The 17154-nt window shown below is 42.8% G+C and overlaps 1 protein-coding gene and 1 long non-coding RNA gene across 6 annotated transcripts in view; one reads left to right on the forward strand and one right to left on the reverse strand.

The window, feature by feature from the left end:
- TULP4 (TUB like protein 4) overlaps window positions 1–17154 on the forward strand; it is a 272567-nt gene that overhangs the window by 225691 nt on the left and 29722 nt on the right. The window contains exon 7 of the mRNA XM_074948695.1: window positions 201–367. Coding sequence (XP_074804796.1) covers window positions 201–367 — 167 coding nt within the window. The remainder of the gene's footprint in view (window positions 1–200; window positions 368–17154) is intronic.
- The window catches only part of LOC141985018 (uncharacterized), an 86795-nt gene continuing 73621 nt past the window's right edge, over window positions 3981–17154 (reverse strand). For 4 of the 5 annotated variants that reach the window (XR_012638851.1, XR_012638854.1, XR_012638853.1 and 1 more), the window contains exons 2-4: window positions 9001–9116; window positions 5764–5843; window positions 3981–4595 (exon numbers count right to left, since the gene is read on the reverse strand). This is a non-coding gene — a long non-coding RNA (uncharacterized LOC141985018). Of the gene's footprint in view, window positions 4596–5763; window positions 5844–9000; window positions 9117–13982; window positions 14086–17154 lie in introns of those variants that run through there. The other variant, XR_012638852.1, reaches the window with a different exon arrangement.

The raw sequence follows: 17154 nt of genomic DNA on the forward strand, positions 1-17154 counted from the left end.
GACTTAGGCCTCTACGAGCTGAGTTTTTAAAGGTGTTTAGGTATTGCTCTATTAAGTGTTGCAGCACCTAACTGACCTTGGAGTCTAATTCCTCTTGACCTTCAGTGAAAGTTGGGCTCCTAAGTAACTTTTGATAATGGGACTTGCTACCCCTATTGGTTGTGTCCTACCCCACAGGTGTCTTATCTTTGTGATTTCAGATGTAGTGGTGCAGTGGTGTACACAGGGAGACCTGCTGGCTGTAGCAGGCATGGAAAAGCAAAGTCAGCTAGCTGACCTTGGTAGCAGTTCCATTCTGAAAAGTGCACTCGTCAAGTTCTACAATGTCCGTGGGGAACATATCTACACTCTGGAGACTCCTGTGCAGGTAAGGGATGTTTTTGAAGTTAGCCCTGGTATTAATGCCAGAGCTTTAGTAACTTTTCACCTACATTATCCCAATAATATAGGCACACATTACTGAAGTGTTCAACTGAATGTGTTTAATGAGTTCTAAGTCTTTGATCTCATAGAGCTCCTAGAATCTGAATTGCAGGAATGTATCATATAAATAATTATTATGAGTATTATGGTAGGGCCTTGAGGCTCCAACTGAGATCGGGACCCCGTTGTGTGAGGCACTGTACAGACATATAGTGAGTGACAGTTGCACCAAAGACTTTACAGTCTAGACAAGACAGACAAAAGGATGAGAGATGAGGAACTAAAGAGCAGCGAGACTAAGGCCCAGATTGTTAAAGGTATTTAGGCATTGTTGTGGTCAGCGTTGCAATGCCTAACTGATTTAGGAGCTTAAACCTGATTTTCAAAAGGGATTTATGCATTTAGGATCCAAAATCCCAGTGACAGTTAATGGGATTTTGGTTCTTAAGTGCCTAAATCCCTTTTGAAAATGAGATTTAAGCTCCTAAATCAGTCAGGTGTGGCAACACTGAGCACAATGCCACCTAAGTACCATTAACAATCTGTGCCTAAGTGCCTTACCCAAAGTCACAAAGGAAATCTGTGGCAGAACCAGGAATTGAACTCATATCTCCTGAGTCTAAATCCAATATCTTAACCACAAGACTGTCCTCCCCTTCTATTATTTCCTTACATATACACACAACTCTGTCTTAGTATAGGGTAGGACGACCTGATAGAACAGGAGGTCCTACGATGTATGAATCTTTTATTACCTTTATGGGCACGGATGGTATTATGGGTAAAACACAGGATTTTGAGTTGGGAGAGCTTGTTTCTGTTCCCAGATTCACCACAGACTTCCCACATGACCTTCGGCAAGTCACTTAATCTCTCTGGGTGAACTTCAGCAAAAGACCTATATGCCACGTAAGTCCACAAAATAAGACTTAAGTGGTGCATATGTTTTATGCTGGCTCTCTGAACAGGAATGAATTTCACCTTATGCCTTGGTTCACTGTCTATAAAATAGGGACAACTCCTCTTTCATTCTTCTCCATGGTGTTGAGGCTTAGTTAATGTTTAAATGCTCTGAAATCCTCAAGTGATGGAATGTTCCATAGATATACATTATTATTATTGTTTGTTGTTTACTTTGTTTATTCTGTAATACCATGAGATGAAGTGGGTACAAAAGGCTGAGTTAAGGACATCATAGCAAACTAACTCCCGCATTTCCATATTTGTATTTATTTATCTCTCAAGAGTAGCATACAGTAATTAATTCCTTACATTTTAGTTTGGATTTAATTCTTCTGTAAGTTTTGTCTGTTTATAATAATATGCTCCGCATCCAAGCTTGGGTGCAAAACATTAGGGACCCAAATGTGCATATAGGCATCTAAGTGCTGATTTAGTCCTTGAAGGGCTTGTCTACACATGCAGTTTGTACCACTGTAACTATATCTGAATACTTAAAACAATACAACCCCCCACCACCACCCAGGTGGATGCGGTTATGCCAGTATAAGGGCTTGTCTACATGGGGACACTTAGGAAAATTAATTTGAATTACCTAAAGGTGTGAATTTAAAGTGGATTAGTTAAACTGCTTTAAACCCCAGTATGGATACCTCATTCAGAATTAAAGTGGCCTTAATTTGGTTTAGCTTCCAAATAGAATAAAGCAAATTAAGGACACTGTAATTCCTAATGAGGTGTCCACACAAGGGTTTAATGCGCTTTAACTAAAACACTTTAAATGCACACCTTTAGGGCATGGCTACACTTGCAGATGTAGAGCGCTTTGAGTTAAACCAGCACTTGGAGAGCGCAGTAGGGAAAGCGCTGCAGTCTGTCCACACTGACAGGAACAAGCGCACTGGTGTGGCCACATTTGCGGCACTTGCAGCGGCACTGGGAGTGGTGCATTATGGGCAGCTATCCCACAGAGCACCTCTTCCCATTCTGGCGCTGTGGCTTGTGGGAAGGCGGTGGGGAGTGCGGGGCATTCTGGGTCCTGTCCCAACGCCCTGTGATACATCGGTTCGCATCCCAGCAATCTCTGTGCTTCCATCCACACTTGGCGCCATCTTTCAACGTTTTTTGTACAGCGTGCTCTGTCTTCCCATTCGGTCTGCGGGAATGGAGCCTGAATTGCTGAGGAATATGCTGACGACTCTCACCAGCATGTCATGTTTGGCAGTCGAGTTACTCCTTAAGATCCAAACTGACAGTGAGGACTCGGACGATGATATTGACTTGAGTAACGCATACGACACGAGATTGCTTGTGGCATTCACGGACATGCTCACCACTGTGGAACGCTGCTTTTGGGCTTGGGAAACAAGCACCGAGTGGTGGGATCACATCGTCATGCAAGTCTGGGATGATGAGCAGTGGCTGCAGAATTTTTGGATGAGAAAAGCCACTTTCATGGGACTGTGTGATGAGCTCAACCCCACCCTGCGGCGCAAGGCCACGAGATTGAGAGCTGCCCTGATGGTGGAGAAGCAGGTGGCTATTGCAGTCTGGAAGCTGGCAACTCCAGACAGCTACCGATCGGTTGCTAACCAGTTTGGAGTGTGAAAATCGACCTTGATGCAAGTTTGCAGGGCCATTAATTGCATCCTGCTCAGAAGAACCATGACTCTGGGTAACGTGCATGACATTGTGGCTGGCTTTGCACAAATGGGTTTCCCTAACTGTGGAGGGGCGATAGATGGGACACACATTCCAATTCTGGCACCAGCCCACCTAGCCTCCGAGTACGTTAATTGGAAGGGGTATTTCTCTATGGTTCTCCAGGTGCTTGTGGATCACCGTGGGCGTTTCATTGACATTAATGCAGGCTGGCCTGGAAAGGTGCATGACATACGCATCTTTCGGAACACTGGCCTGTTCAGGAAGCTGCAAGCTGGGACTTTTTTCCCAGACCAGAAGATCGCTGTACGGGAAGTCAAAATGTCCATTGTGATCCTTGGAGACCCCGCTTACCCTTTAATGCCATGGCTCATGAAACCCTACACAGGGAGCCTTGACAGCAGCAAGGAGCAGTTCAACAACAGGCTGAGCCAGTGCAGAATGACTGTGTAGTGTGCTTTTGGCTGTTTAAAGGGCCGCTGGCACTCTCTGTATGGGAAGCTGGACCTGGCTGATGACAGCGTCCCCGCAGTTATATCTGCGTGCTGTACCCTCCATAACATTTGTGAAGGGAAGGGTGAACGATTCACTCAGGCATGGAACTTGGAGGTTCAACACCTGGAGGCTGAATTTGAACAGCCAGAGAGCAGGGCTATTAGAGGGGCCCAGCGTGGGGCTGCAAGGATTAGTGATTCCTTGAGGGAACAATTTGAGGCTGAAAGCCACCAGTAATGTCTGGTGCCCTGCATGGGAGTGAAGTGCCTTGGTTCCAATGTTAGTAGGAATCTGTATTTGCTACGCTGACTTGCAGTGCCTGTTTCTTTCCTGGGCTAAGGTATCTTTTACTTTATGGAATAATAAAGAATTTTTCAAAGCCAAAAAATCCATTTATTGAAAAGAAAATTCATTTATTGAAAAGAAACACAACTGCTTGGGAAACAGAAAGGGCAAGGGCGGGGTCGGGAACGGTACAATCACAGATTTGCATATGTCCTGTTATCATACTCAGCCTTCCTGTCTGGAGTGCTGTGCAATGAGTGCTGCACTTCAGGGTGGCTGTACTGCATGGTGAAGGGGGTTGAGTGCAGCGGGTAAGAGTCGTAGTTTTCAGGGCTGGGTGGTGAAGCTGCAGGTGTTGGAGGCAGCTGGTGGCGATAAGAACCCGGATGTTGGGGATAGTGGGTTGGAGGTGACATGGGGGCACAAGGGAAAGAGTTTTGGGACAAGGGCTGCAGGGGGGGTGAGCGTGGTAATGCTCTGCCTGCATGGCTACGAGTGCCTGGATCGAGTCTGCTTGGCGCTCCATGATGCTTATCAGCCGCTCCATGCTTTGCTGACAGAGCTCCACACTTTTTTGTGCCGGTGCTCCGCATTCTGATGGCGGATCCTCCTTTCACTCTCCCTCCACTCCTGCAATTTTTGATTCTCATTAAGAGACTGCTGCATGACTTCATGCAGCATGGCTTCTTTGCTTTTATGTGGCCTCTTCCTAATTCATTGAAGTTTTTCGGTCGGTGATAACACCGACAGCTGAGATCTCAAGGTTGCATCTGTAAAGGCAAAATGCAATACTTAACAGAGGCAGCATTGTTCACACCAGACGGAGCAATGATTCCCCAGTACTTAAGGGCAAGCACAGTCTACACAATAGCATAATTTGCCCATCCTAAAGCGAGCGCACATAACCCACGGGAGCCCCAAAATGATGAGTAAGCACTGGGTCAAGGGGGACTGATAGTTTCACAGCCGCACTGTCCTCTAGGTTTCTGTGCCTTGGGAAGAGCCAACAGCTGCAAGGGGCCCCTATACTGAACACTCTCCCCACATTTTCCACAGGAGTTCGTCCTGGAAGATACCTCGCTGCTGAGGGTGACCTGGGAAGCAAGGGAGGGTCTTCTACTGCAATGTGGCTTCTGCCCTGGCCCATATGCAGCTTGCCTGTGTGCAGCAATGGTTCCCCCGCCCCTCACAGCACAGTGACGTGGACATGTTAGCCTGACTGGGACAAGGACCACCGTGGCTCTCCCAGGAAACGTGCACAAGCACATTTCCCAACTTCTGAATAAGACCTTTGAAGAGATCACTGAGGCCAATTACTGCAATGTGAGAAAGCACATCAACGCCCTATTCCGCATCTAGGCATGCATGCAGCCCTAACCTTCCTCGCCCCAAGAGTCCGCACTGAATAACTTCATTCCCAAAATAAAAGCCACTTATAAAAGCCAGGAACCTCCTCTGGTGTTTGTCCTTCCCCAAGCACCGGCCGCTGCGACTGGCTACCTTCCTCATGGCTTGAGAACAGCTCCTGGCTGCATGCATCTAGGGATGCCGGGGTGTCTCCCTCCTCCTCAGCACCCTCGCTCCCGCTTTCCTCCTCCTCCTCCTCCTCCTCCTCCTGCCTTGTTGAATTGGCCTCTGAGGTGTCCATGGTGGTCCTCGGAGTGGAGGTGGGGTCGCCCCCCAGTATTGCATCTAGCTTTTTGTAGAAATGGCAGGTTGCAGGGGCAGCACCAGAGCGGTGGTTTGCCTTGTGGGCATTGTGGTAGGCATTCCACAGCTCCTTCACTTTAACCCTGCACTGCAGTGCGTCCCGCTCATGGCCCCTTTCCATCATGTCCCTTGATATCTCCCCAAAGATATCGTAATTCCTGCGGCTGGAGTGCAGTTGGGACTGGACAGCTTCCTCCCCCCAAACATTGATGAGGTCCAGCAACTCACCGTTGCTCCATACTGGGGATTGCCTGGCATGTGGAGGCATGGTCACCTGGAAGGATTCGCTGAGAGCACTCCACACCTGGCTGAGCAAACAGGAAGGGGATTTTCAAAATTCCCAGAGAATTTAAAGGGCGGGTCTGATGGTTGGTCACCTGAGGGCAGGGCAGTAGAGTTCAAAGTGATGACCAGAGTGGCTAGAACAGACATTGTGGGACGCTTCTGGAGGCCGATCAGAGTGCACTGACAGACCAGGGCATCCACACTGGCGCTGCGGCGCTCCAGCGGGGGCGCATCAAATGTTATTCCACTCGTTGAGGTGGATTACCAGGAACGCTCTAGCCACGGTGTCAGAGCGCTCTACGTGCCTTGCCAGTGTGGATGCGTCATGAGGTAGGGCGCCCGGGGCTGCTTTAATGCACTCTAACTCGCAAGTGTAGCCAAGCCCTTAGTTAATTGAGATTAATTTTCCTCAGTGTAAGGGCATGGCTACACTTGCAGATGTAGAGCGCTGTGAGTTAAACCAGCCTTCGTAGAGCGCAGTAGGGAAAGCGCTGCAATCTGTCCACACTGATAGCTGCAAGCGCACTGGCATGGCCATATTAGCAGCTCTTGCAATGCCACAGAGAGCAGTGCATTGTGGTAACTATCCCAGCATGCAAGTGGCTGCAACATGCTTTTCAAATGGGGGAGGGTGGGGTGGAGTGTGACAGGGAGTGAGTTGTGTGTATGTCGGGGGAGAGAGAGTGGGTTTTGGAGGGGCTTAGTGTATGTAAGCATGCTGTCTTGTAAGTTCAGACAGCAGCAGACCCCCCTCACCTCCGCCTCTCTCTCTCACACACGGCATTCCACAGTAATGGCTTGCTTTGTCCTGGAGCAGATGAGCATGCCGGATGTCAGAAATGGAGCTTTGAAAGGGCATATCTGCATTCCTACAGCGAGTTCAAAACAATGAGAAGAGTGGCCACTTGACTTCAGGGGATTATGGGACATTTCCAGAGGCCAATCACAGCGCAGTAGTGCAACACCTTGTTCACATTGACGCTGGGGCATTTCAGCCTAGACACACCAAGCGTTATCCTTCTGGTGGAGGTGGATTACCAGGAGCGCTCCAGCTGCAGAGTCCAGGAGCTCTACGTGCCTTGCCAGTGTGGACGGGTCGTGAGTTAGGGCGCCCGGAGCTGCTTTAATGCGCTGTAACTCGCAAGTGTAGCCAAGCCCCAAAAGTGCTTACACCAGTATAACTATTTTGGTTATAGCAGTATAATTCCCGGATAGGAAGCAGAATATGCTATATGAGTACAAGATACCTTTTTACTGATATAACTGTGTCCACACTATGGACAGTACTGGTATATAACTTTCAGTAAAAAAAAAATCACATCCTAACCAAAATAATTATACTTGTACAAACACTGAGTGTAGACCAGGCCTAAGATTAGGGCCTGATTTTCATCTTACATTGGCTTGTGTAATTCTGTTGACTTCAGTTAAACTAATTTATAATTTACACTGGTGAAATTGAGAGGAGGGGGTGCCTAACCAAGGTACTTCGGATCTGTTTCTCCTGTCCTTGGTCCATTTAGATTGTATGTGTACACAGGTTTCAACACTGGGCCTAATAATATTACCATCTAAGTCAGGGATTGGCAACTTGAAAGGTACTAGAGGGCCACAAAATCCAGTAAAATCCTTTGGTGGGTCGGGGAGTGTTGGGTCCTGCCCCCAGGGGAAGGATAACTTGGGTGGGAGAGTGCCTTGTCCCTGGGTGGTGGGAGGCCCCAAGCAGGCAGGGTTAGAGAGCGAGCCCGTCCCGCACTCACCCTATAGCAGTAGCTCTGGTCCTACGGTGCTGGACCCAGCTCTCTGCTCCAGCCCATTGGATCTCGCCACAGGGTATGTGATACATGCATATGTGCAGGCCGGCCTTCCCCCCTGCGATGCCCCACCCTGCCATGCCCCCTTCTTAGCCCTGGTGCTGCCAGACCTTCTGTCCTGAGCTGGGACTGTGGCAGACCAAATGAAATGATCTGGTTGGTCGGATGAAGCCCCCTGCTCTCCAGTTGCCCATCCCTGATCTAAGCAGCAGTGTACTACAATTTGTAGATCATTCGGATTACTGACAAAATCAGCTAGAACTTAGTATTGCACAAAAAGATGATAGATGACATTTGTTATTCTACATGGCTGCTCCAAAGATACATGTAGTGGACAGACTGAGTCCACGGTCCCAGTAATTTGTCTTATGAACACCAGCAGAAATAAAATCAATAATCTGCTGGAGAATGGCAGTCAATGCTGTGATGGGATTTTATAAAACTGACCATTGGCAATTGAAAGGGAATGAGTGGGAAGAGGAGAGTTTGTCTCATCTCAAACCCTGCTATGAAAGCTGTTTCCTCTTGAACAGGCAGTGTATAAATGGGATGGTGCATTTATTTTATACCAGCACAATTCCTGCTTTAATTAATGGCAAGAAAGCTTAGCAGCAATGAATGTTGCAGAGATCAGGTTACTGGTGCAAAATTGATTTAGTGTGAAGTATTCCTGGTTCGTATGTCTGATAAAGCAGTTATCTGATGTCTTCACTGTAAAATACATTAAACTGTTATTGTTTATGCTGTTTGTATATCCTGGATGTTTTGGTGGGGATTAAGTGACAATTTATTGGGTAGTTTATAACAATAACTGAGTGAAAACTGCTGTAGAATTTATATTCAGTTTAGTTAGATCGTACATTACTTGGTGTAAAGCCACAGCTAGCCACAGAGTAGGAATAAGAACCTCAGAACTGTTCACTTTGGTTTACTCATAATGATGATGATCATTGTCACAGTTTCCCTTGAGAACAAACTGTGCTTTATGTCTCCATCTTCTCCTCCTGCTTTGGTACAGTGTCTTACTTAACATCTGGTTATCAACTCTTAATCCCTGACCATCAATAAGTGATTATATTGTTCATAAATGGATAACCTAGTTTTCTGGCTTCGATCTCTGAATATAAATAACATCATAAGCAAGGGGATCATGCTCAGTTAGAAGCATTCAATCCAGCTTAAGACTTATATGAAAAATAATTCACAGTTGGGAGAGTATAGAAATCGAGGTGTAACAGCCCCTGGCATATTGCCCTGTCAGTGGCATTAACGCAACACCCATAGCTCCCCTTAACATCACAAAAATACAAAAAACCTGGATAGACCGAACAACAGTGGCAGGCCTTGAACCAGTATTGGAATTTACCTTATGAGGCACCACGTACTCTCAGCTCCTGTGGAACTCACTGAGAGTTGAGGGTGTTCATCGCCCCATGGTACTGAGCCTTCATCTTATGGGGACCATCCCCTAGGCACAGTTATCTGAATAAAAATGCAAAGACTTGTAATGTTGGAGAATCAAGCACACTTGCAGTTCCAGTGCTTGTTTATACAAAGAATATATTTTAAAGGCTGCCCATAAACTGCAAACTAGTCAAAGGAATACTGTCCGTTCCTGTAAACCTAATTGTTTAACATTTCTTCCCCTCACCCAAATCTGATCAAGCAAAGATAAGCCAAATTCCTTTCTTTAGTGGTTTTGTTTTTCAGTAATGCTTCTCTTGCATTTTAACATAGAATAAAAATAATGAAATGCCCTATTCATGCATTCTTTACTGGAGGAACATTTACAAACCTTTTGTATTTATTTGTTAAATCATCATAACTCCTTCTCCTGCATTAAGCAGACAGTGATAATAATAATTGGACTTACTCAAGACTCTCATTACAGACTTGCTAAAATTGTTTACCAAGAATGCTGCAACCCAATTCCGTCACTTCAGAATTACTCATTGGATGTGAGGCAGGGTCTTCAGTAAAAAGAACAGGAGTATTTGTGGTACCTTAGAGACTAACAAATTTATTAGAGCATAAGCTTTCGAGGACTACAGCCCACTTCATCGGATGCATTGAATGGAACATATAGTAAGAAGATATATATACACACATACAGAGAAGGTGGAAGTTGCCATACAAACTGTAAGAGGCTAATTAATTAAGATGAGCTATTAGCAGCAGAAGAAAAAAACTTCTGTAGTGATAATCAAGATGGCCCATTTAGACAGTTGACAAGAAGGTGTGAGGATACTTAACATGGGGAAATAGATTCAATATGTGTAATGACCCAGCCACTCCCAGTATATCAGCTTACTATACCTGCCCTTAAAAAAAACCATCCTCTGACTGGATACAACTGCTTCATAGCTTCCCAGTAGGGGAGGCTCCTACCACATCACTTCACAGTTGCCTTACTGCAGACATTACAAAAATCTGGTTTCAGAGTAGCAGCCGTGTTAGTCTGTATCCGTAAAAAGAAATGGAGTACTTGTGGCACCTTAGAGACTAACAGATTTATTAGAGCATAAGCTTTCGTGAGCTACAGCTCACTTCATCGGATGCATACAGTGGAAAATATAGTGGGGAGATTTTATATACACAGAGAACATGAAACCATGGGTGTTACCATACAGACTGTAATGAGTGAGATCAGGAAAGGTGAGCTATTACTAGCAGGAGAGCGGGGGTGGGGGGAGAAACCTTTAGTAGTGATAATCAAAGTGGGCCATTTCCAGCACTTTACAAGAACAGTAGGAGGGAAAATAAACAAGGAGAAATGGTTCTACTTTGTGTAATGACCCATCCACTCCCAGTCTTTATTCAAGCCTAAGTTAATTGTATCCAGTTTGCAAATTCATTCCAATTCAGCAGTCTCTCGTTGGAGTCTGTTTTTGATATTTTTTTTGTTGAAGAATTGCCACTTTTAGGTCTGTAATCGAGTGACCAAAGAGATTGAAGAATTCTCCAACTGGTTTTTGAATGTTATAATTCTTGACGCCTGATTTGTGTCCATTGATTCTTTTACGTAGAGACTGTCCGGTTTGGCCAATGTACATGGCAGAGGGGCATTGCTGGCACATGACGGCATATATCACATTGGTAGATGCACAGATGAACGAGCTTCTGATAGTGTGGCTGATGTGATTAAGCCCTATGATGGTGTCCCCTGAATAGATATGTTGACACAATTGGCCAAACTGGACAGTCTCTACGTAAAAGAATAAATGGACACAAATCAGATGTCAAGAATTATAACATTCAAAAACCAGTTGGAGAACACTTCAGTCTCTTTGGTCACTCGATTACAGACCTAAAAGTGGCAATTCTTCAACAAAAAAACTTCAAAAACAGACTCCAATGAGAGACTACTGAATTGGAATTAATTTGCAAACTGGATACAATTAACTTAGGCTTGAATAAAGACTGGGAGTGGATGTGTCATTACACAAAATAAAACTATTTCCCCTTGTTTATTTCCCCTCCTACTGTTCTTGTCAACTGCTGGAAATGACCCACCTTGATTATCACTACAAAAGGTCCCGCCCCCCCGTGCTCTCCTGCTGGTAATAGCTCACCTTTCCTGATCACTCTTGTTACAGTCTGTATGGTAACACCCATGGTTTCATGTTCTCTGTGTATATAAAATCTCCCCACTATATTTTCCACTGTATGCATCCGATGAAGTGAGCTGTAGCTCACGAAAGCTTATGCTCTAATAAATTTGTTAGTCTCTAAGGTGCCACAAGTACTCCTTTTCTTTTTACAAAAGTCTGTGAAGTTGTGATCATTCATTCTGCTTAATGACGCAGATAATTTGCTTAGGTGCTGATCCTTTCTATGGGCCTTAAAATTCTCTCTTACGTGGCACAAAGAGGACCATAGCAACGGGAATTTGGGCCTGGAGTTCCTGATTGTGATCTCATTTACATGAGTGTAGATTGAGAGTAACTCTACTGTAGTGTATGGAGTTACACCAGTGTAAAATTGTGGTAAGTAAAACAGAATCAGGCCAAAGAGAACTACCTGTGTGGAGGGAGAGAGTGGAACCAACATGGCACACTTCATAACTGACTGTATACTTAGCAATATTAGGTTTACAGCTGACCTTGATAAACAGACAGTTTTATAGTGTGATCACATTTTTCTCAATGTATCAGTTATTTAAATGTTTGTTCAGTGGGGTGTTCTGTTTAAAAGATTCTAGTTTTGTGTGTAATTTTTTGTTGATTGTTACAGAATCTTTTATTCTGATATTGTTAGAATAGAACAGGAGCTGTACAAATTCAGGAAGGTAGACCTAGTATAAAATGAGTGGAACTGAAATTTTTTTGAAAAGAATGAAGCTAAATATTTTTACTCCAGTTTTCTAGTTGGCTGTTGAAAAGCTATAAATTGCATCTATAAATACTGTGTTCGCTGCTGCTGCTTCTGTTAAAATCAGTGACAGAACTCGTACAGACCTTAATGGGAGCAAGATCAGGCTCAGAAGTTGGCTCTTCTTTTTCTGGTTAATTCATTAATCAAAGTATAACCATTTAGTACTGGTTTCAGAGTAACAGCCGTGCTAATCTGTATTCGCAAAAAGAAAAGGAGTACTTGTGGCACCTTGGAGACTAACCAGTTTATTTGAGCATGAGCTTTCGTGAGCTACAGCTCACTTCATTTAGTACTGTGGTTCTCAAACTTGGGCAATCTCCAATACCACATTGAGCAATATGGGAAAGGCAGTGTGGCTCAAAACCTGACACCTATTGGAGGTTTGTGACTCCCTATGTTGAGCTCCCCGAATTGGCATAATGTAGCAGCTTTTTGTAATAAGCAAGCAAGCCCTACACGTATATCAAATTCACCTGGTAAAAAAAAAAGCATTATGATTCCTCCAGATGTGTAGTAAAAGAGAGGAATTAATTCCTGCCCTGCCTGTTTCAGACAGATTATGGGTATGTGCAAACTCCTAATTGGCCTGGGCCTAATCTTCTCAGAATACTAGAGTTTTGTCTGTAGTGTACAGACCTTGCATTATGGACTGTGGAACTTCCTGTAGGAACAAGTGTTGACAGGTGTTTAACAAAGGTAAGTTTTTATTTAAAATAGCTCAATTCAGCAGAATATGGTATTCAGGGATATCCTTCACCAAATTCACAAACTGTGTTGAGCTATACAGAAATAAAGTGACTTCCTTATGACTGTACTTTGAGTGGCACAGCTTGGATTTAAAAGCAAGATTCTCCTGCTTCCTAGCACTTTACTATACGCACAAGGCCTCTCTGCCTTTTAAATACTGTTTCTGTCCCATAAAAGTCCCAGCATCTGAATTGGTGGATTAAAGATCAAGGGATTCTGCAGATACCCTGTAATGGTATAAAATCCATTCAACTCAGGGCTCCAGGGAGATGGGTGGAATTTTAGGTGAACTTCAGATAAAAAAGATAATGCGGGAAGAGTCTGCCTTTTATATTCTCCAGCTGAACTGACGTGCTAATGATCCTAATTGACGTACATGGTCCTAATTGACATCACTTATAGTCCTCAGATTCATTGCTTCTGTGTTATTGTGGCCTTTTGCTTATATCTACTGAACTGAATCCTATTTGGGGGTTGTTGGATGATTGCCACTAAAGCTTCAACATGAATTTGTTTGTTACAGAAATAGCAACAAAGGCAATCTGGGATGTGTTTCAGGATCTCAGTAAAGGCCTTTATGTGTTCAAGTAAGACAGGCCATAAAAACCCATGTAAACTGGTCACTGTCACACCTGGCAAACATGTTCAGGAATCTTCAGAGTTGTTCATGTCCCAGAATTTGAATCTCTTTTTCTGCAAGTTCATTATCTTGTCTTGGAAAAGACTCATTCAGTTAAAACTGACGTATTTCAGCTGGATTGAGGTGTGAAAAGATGCTTTATTATGGAAACTTTGAGCTGAAATAACTAAGAAACAAAACAGCGAGCTAACTGTCAGTTCTGCAGTTTGAAAAATCTTATATGGCCCAATCACTATGGTATCAGTGTGTGTCTCAGTCATTAATGCATTTATCCTCACAACACACCGGTAAATTAACTGAGGCAGAGAGGCTATGTGACTTGTCACACAGGAAGCATGGAGCAGAGCAAGGACTTGAATCTGTTTTCTAAGTCTCCGGCTAGTACCGTAACCACTGGGCCATCCCTCCTCTCTTTAAAAGAAAAAAAAAAAGAGAGAGAGAGAGAGAGAGAGAGAGAGAGAGAGAGAGACAGAAAGAAGGAAGAGCTAGGAGTTGAACGTGCGCCTGTAAAACTTCAGCGTTTCTTAAGTGAAGGAAAGAATTAGCAAGCAAAATATGTTGTTTAGTTTCTTTTCAGTTGTACTTACTCATATTCATTAGTCAGAGACAGATTCTCCTTTATAACTAGGTGCTCGTTGTTGAAAGATTTGAAATTCTACCGTACTTATCAATGCCAAAATCCCATCTCATTGGTTCGTGTCCAGGAGTGAGACTTCCTGCCCCCAAATCTAATTTTCATGGATACTGTGTTTCACAACCAGCGGAGCTTCCAGTCCCAGTAGGCAAGGTATTGGTTCAGGCAGCAAGCAGGCCTTAGTGCACAGGATTTCTGAGCACATAGGAAATCAATAAGGAGCGTATGACTTTCACTAAATTCAGATTGACTGAACTGTGTGAATGGGATGAAAGGTTTGTATATTATATTTAGACTTGGCAGAATTTGATTTTTATTTTTTAATAATTTCAGTGGATACTATCTGTTTATTTTTTAGCTTTTTTTTTACTTTTGTCAATTTCAATTTTCACAGTTGTGGGAAATTGAGGGGAGGGTCAGACATTTAATGACTGTAGAAGTTGATTCACCAAGTTAAAGCTTTATAACTGTTCAACATAAATTGTCAACATCACCTGTCAAAATATACAAAGTAAATATCCTTAAATCAAACTCTAATAAGTTCTCAAGCAGCATTTTTCTTTCTTTTTCTGTCTTCAGATTTAGATTATTGATGGAAATATTTTTTCATCAGTTTTTGTATGTGCAGTGAAATGGATGTTGACCAACATTTACCAATAAAAATCTAATCCTTCCAAGCCTAATTATACTGGTCCCCTGGCAGGGGGAGGAATGAGTCAAATAAGAAAAAGTAGCACAGGAATCTAACTTAATTAGGAGTATCCAGTTCAGGACACTGCTATAATATAAGGAAGGACATTCCCAGCTGGGATGCACGTAGCCAAGGAGACATACTAGAGTCTCTATTCCCCTTTCTGTTTCTGAAACAATCTAGCTCATTGTTACCCAAGTTTTGAATCTGTGTTTGCACTCAGTGTGCTTCATGTAAATAATTGCCCTTTGGTGTACTGTGTTTAAAATTAGCATTGCTTAGCCCTAAAAGCCTTTTTATTTGTATAGAAATTACACTTTTTTTTGGTGTGTTTTTATTTGATCCCTGGGATTCATTCAGGCATTTATATTTTCTGGTGGGATCCTTATAAAATCTGCTGGCATTTGGTATGATAAAAATTAGGGCTGTCAATTGCAGTTAACTCACACAATTAACTCAAAAAAATTAACTGCGATTAAAAAAATTAATCGCGATTAATCATACAGTTAAACAATAGAATACCAGTTGAAATTTATTAAATATTTTTGGATATTTTTCTACATTTTAAATATACTGATTTCTATTACAACAGAGAATACAAAGTGTACAGTACTCACTTTATATTATTTTTGATCACAAATATTTGCACTGTAAAAATGATAAATGAAAGAAATAGCATTTTTCAATTCACCTCATACAAGTATCGTAGTGCAATCTCTGTCATGAAAGTGTAATTTACAAATGTAGATTTTTTTTTGTTACATAACTGCACTCCAAAACAAAACAATGTAAAATTTTAGAGCCTACAAGACCACTCAGTCCTACTTCTTGTTCAGCCAATTGCTAAGACAAACAAGACTGTTTACATTTACGGGAGATGCTGCTGCCTGCTTCTTATTTACAGTGTCACCTGAAAGTGAGAACAGGCGTTCACATGGCACTTATGTAGCCAGCGTTGCAAGGTACTGTTTACGTGCCAGATATGCTAAACATTCATATGCCCCCCTCATGCTTCAGTCACCATTCTGGAGGACATGCTTCCATGCTGATGATGTTAGTTTAAAAAAAAAAAAAAAAAGTGCATTAATTAAATTTGTGACTGAACTCCTTGGGGGAAAATTGTATGTCCCCTCCTCTTATACACCCACATTTTGCCATATATTTCATGTTATAATAGCCTCGGATGATGACCCACCCAGCCAATGTTGTTTGGTTTACAAACGCTGTCCGCAGATTTGACAAAACACAAAGGTGGTACCAATGTGAGATTTCTAAAAATAGCTACAGCACTCGACCTAAGCTTTAAGAATCTGAAGTGCTTTCCAAAATCTGAGAGGGATGAGATGTGGAGCATGCTTTCAGAAGTCTTAAAAGAGCAACACTTGGATGTGGAAACTACAGAACATGAACCACCAAAAAAAAAAATCAACCTTCTGCTGGTAGCATCTGATTCAGATAATGAAAATGAACATGCATCGGTCCGCTCTATTTTGGATTGTTATCGAGCAGAACCTGTCATCAGCATGGATGCATGTCCCCTGGAATGGTGGTTGAAGCATGAAGGGACATATGAATCTTTAGCACATCTGGCCTGTAAATATCTTGTGACACTGGTTACAACAGTGCCATGCGAATGCCTGTTCTCACTTTCTGGTGACATTGTAAATAAGAAGCGGGCACCATTATCTCCTGCAAATGTAAACAAACTTGTTTGTCTGAGTGAGTGGCTGAAATAGGACTGAGTGGACTTTGTTTTATTTTTGAATGCAGTTTTTTTTATACATAATTCGACATTGTAAGTTCAACTTTCATGATAAAGAGATTGCACTACAGTACTTGTATTAGGTGAATTGAAATGTAATATTTCTTTTGTTTTTTACAGTGCAAATATTTGTATTAAAAATAAATATAAAGTGAGCACTGCGCACTTTGTATTCTGTGTTGTAAATGAAATCAATATATTTGAAAATGTAGAAAACATCCAAAAATATTTAAATAAATGATATTCTATTATTGTTTAACAGTGCGATTAATCGCGATTAATTTTTTTAATCTCTTGACAGCCCTAATAAAAATGGAAATGAAAGTACCAGAATTTGTGGCTATATTTCCCTGCTCCCAGCATAAAAGAAATGTCCACTCATGTTAAACACTCTATGGTAGATTTGCTTGCAGACTCCCTGTAAAGTGTAACAGAACGTATATAAAGTGGTATGGTTATCAACAGCATTTTTCCCCCTTTTTTATTGGCACTGCCCTAAATAAATGGAATGCTTTATGAGAAGCAAGGACATCTCAGGCCAGCTACTTCACACAGCAGAATTCGGATAGAGCACTGTGGCAGGTAGATAATTGACTTGCTGCAGTAATCGATCCACATCTTCACAGTTCAGGGAGGAAATGTGTGAGGGGCAGCTATTGAGAAATGCTATTC

Source organism: Natator depressus, chromosome 3 (assembly GCF_965152275.1).
Source record: "Natator depressus isolate rNatDep1 chromosome 3, rNatDep2.hap1, whole genome shotgun sequence".
Classification (NCBI taxonomy): domain Eukaryota; kingdom Metazoa; phylum Chordata; order Testudines; family Cheloniidae; genus Natator; species Natator depressus.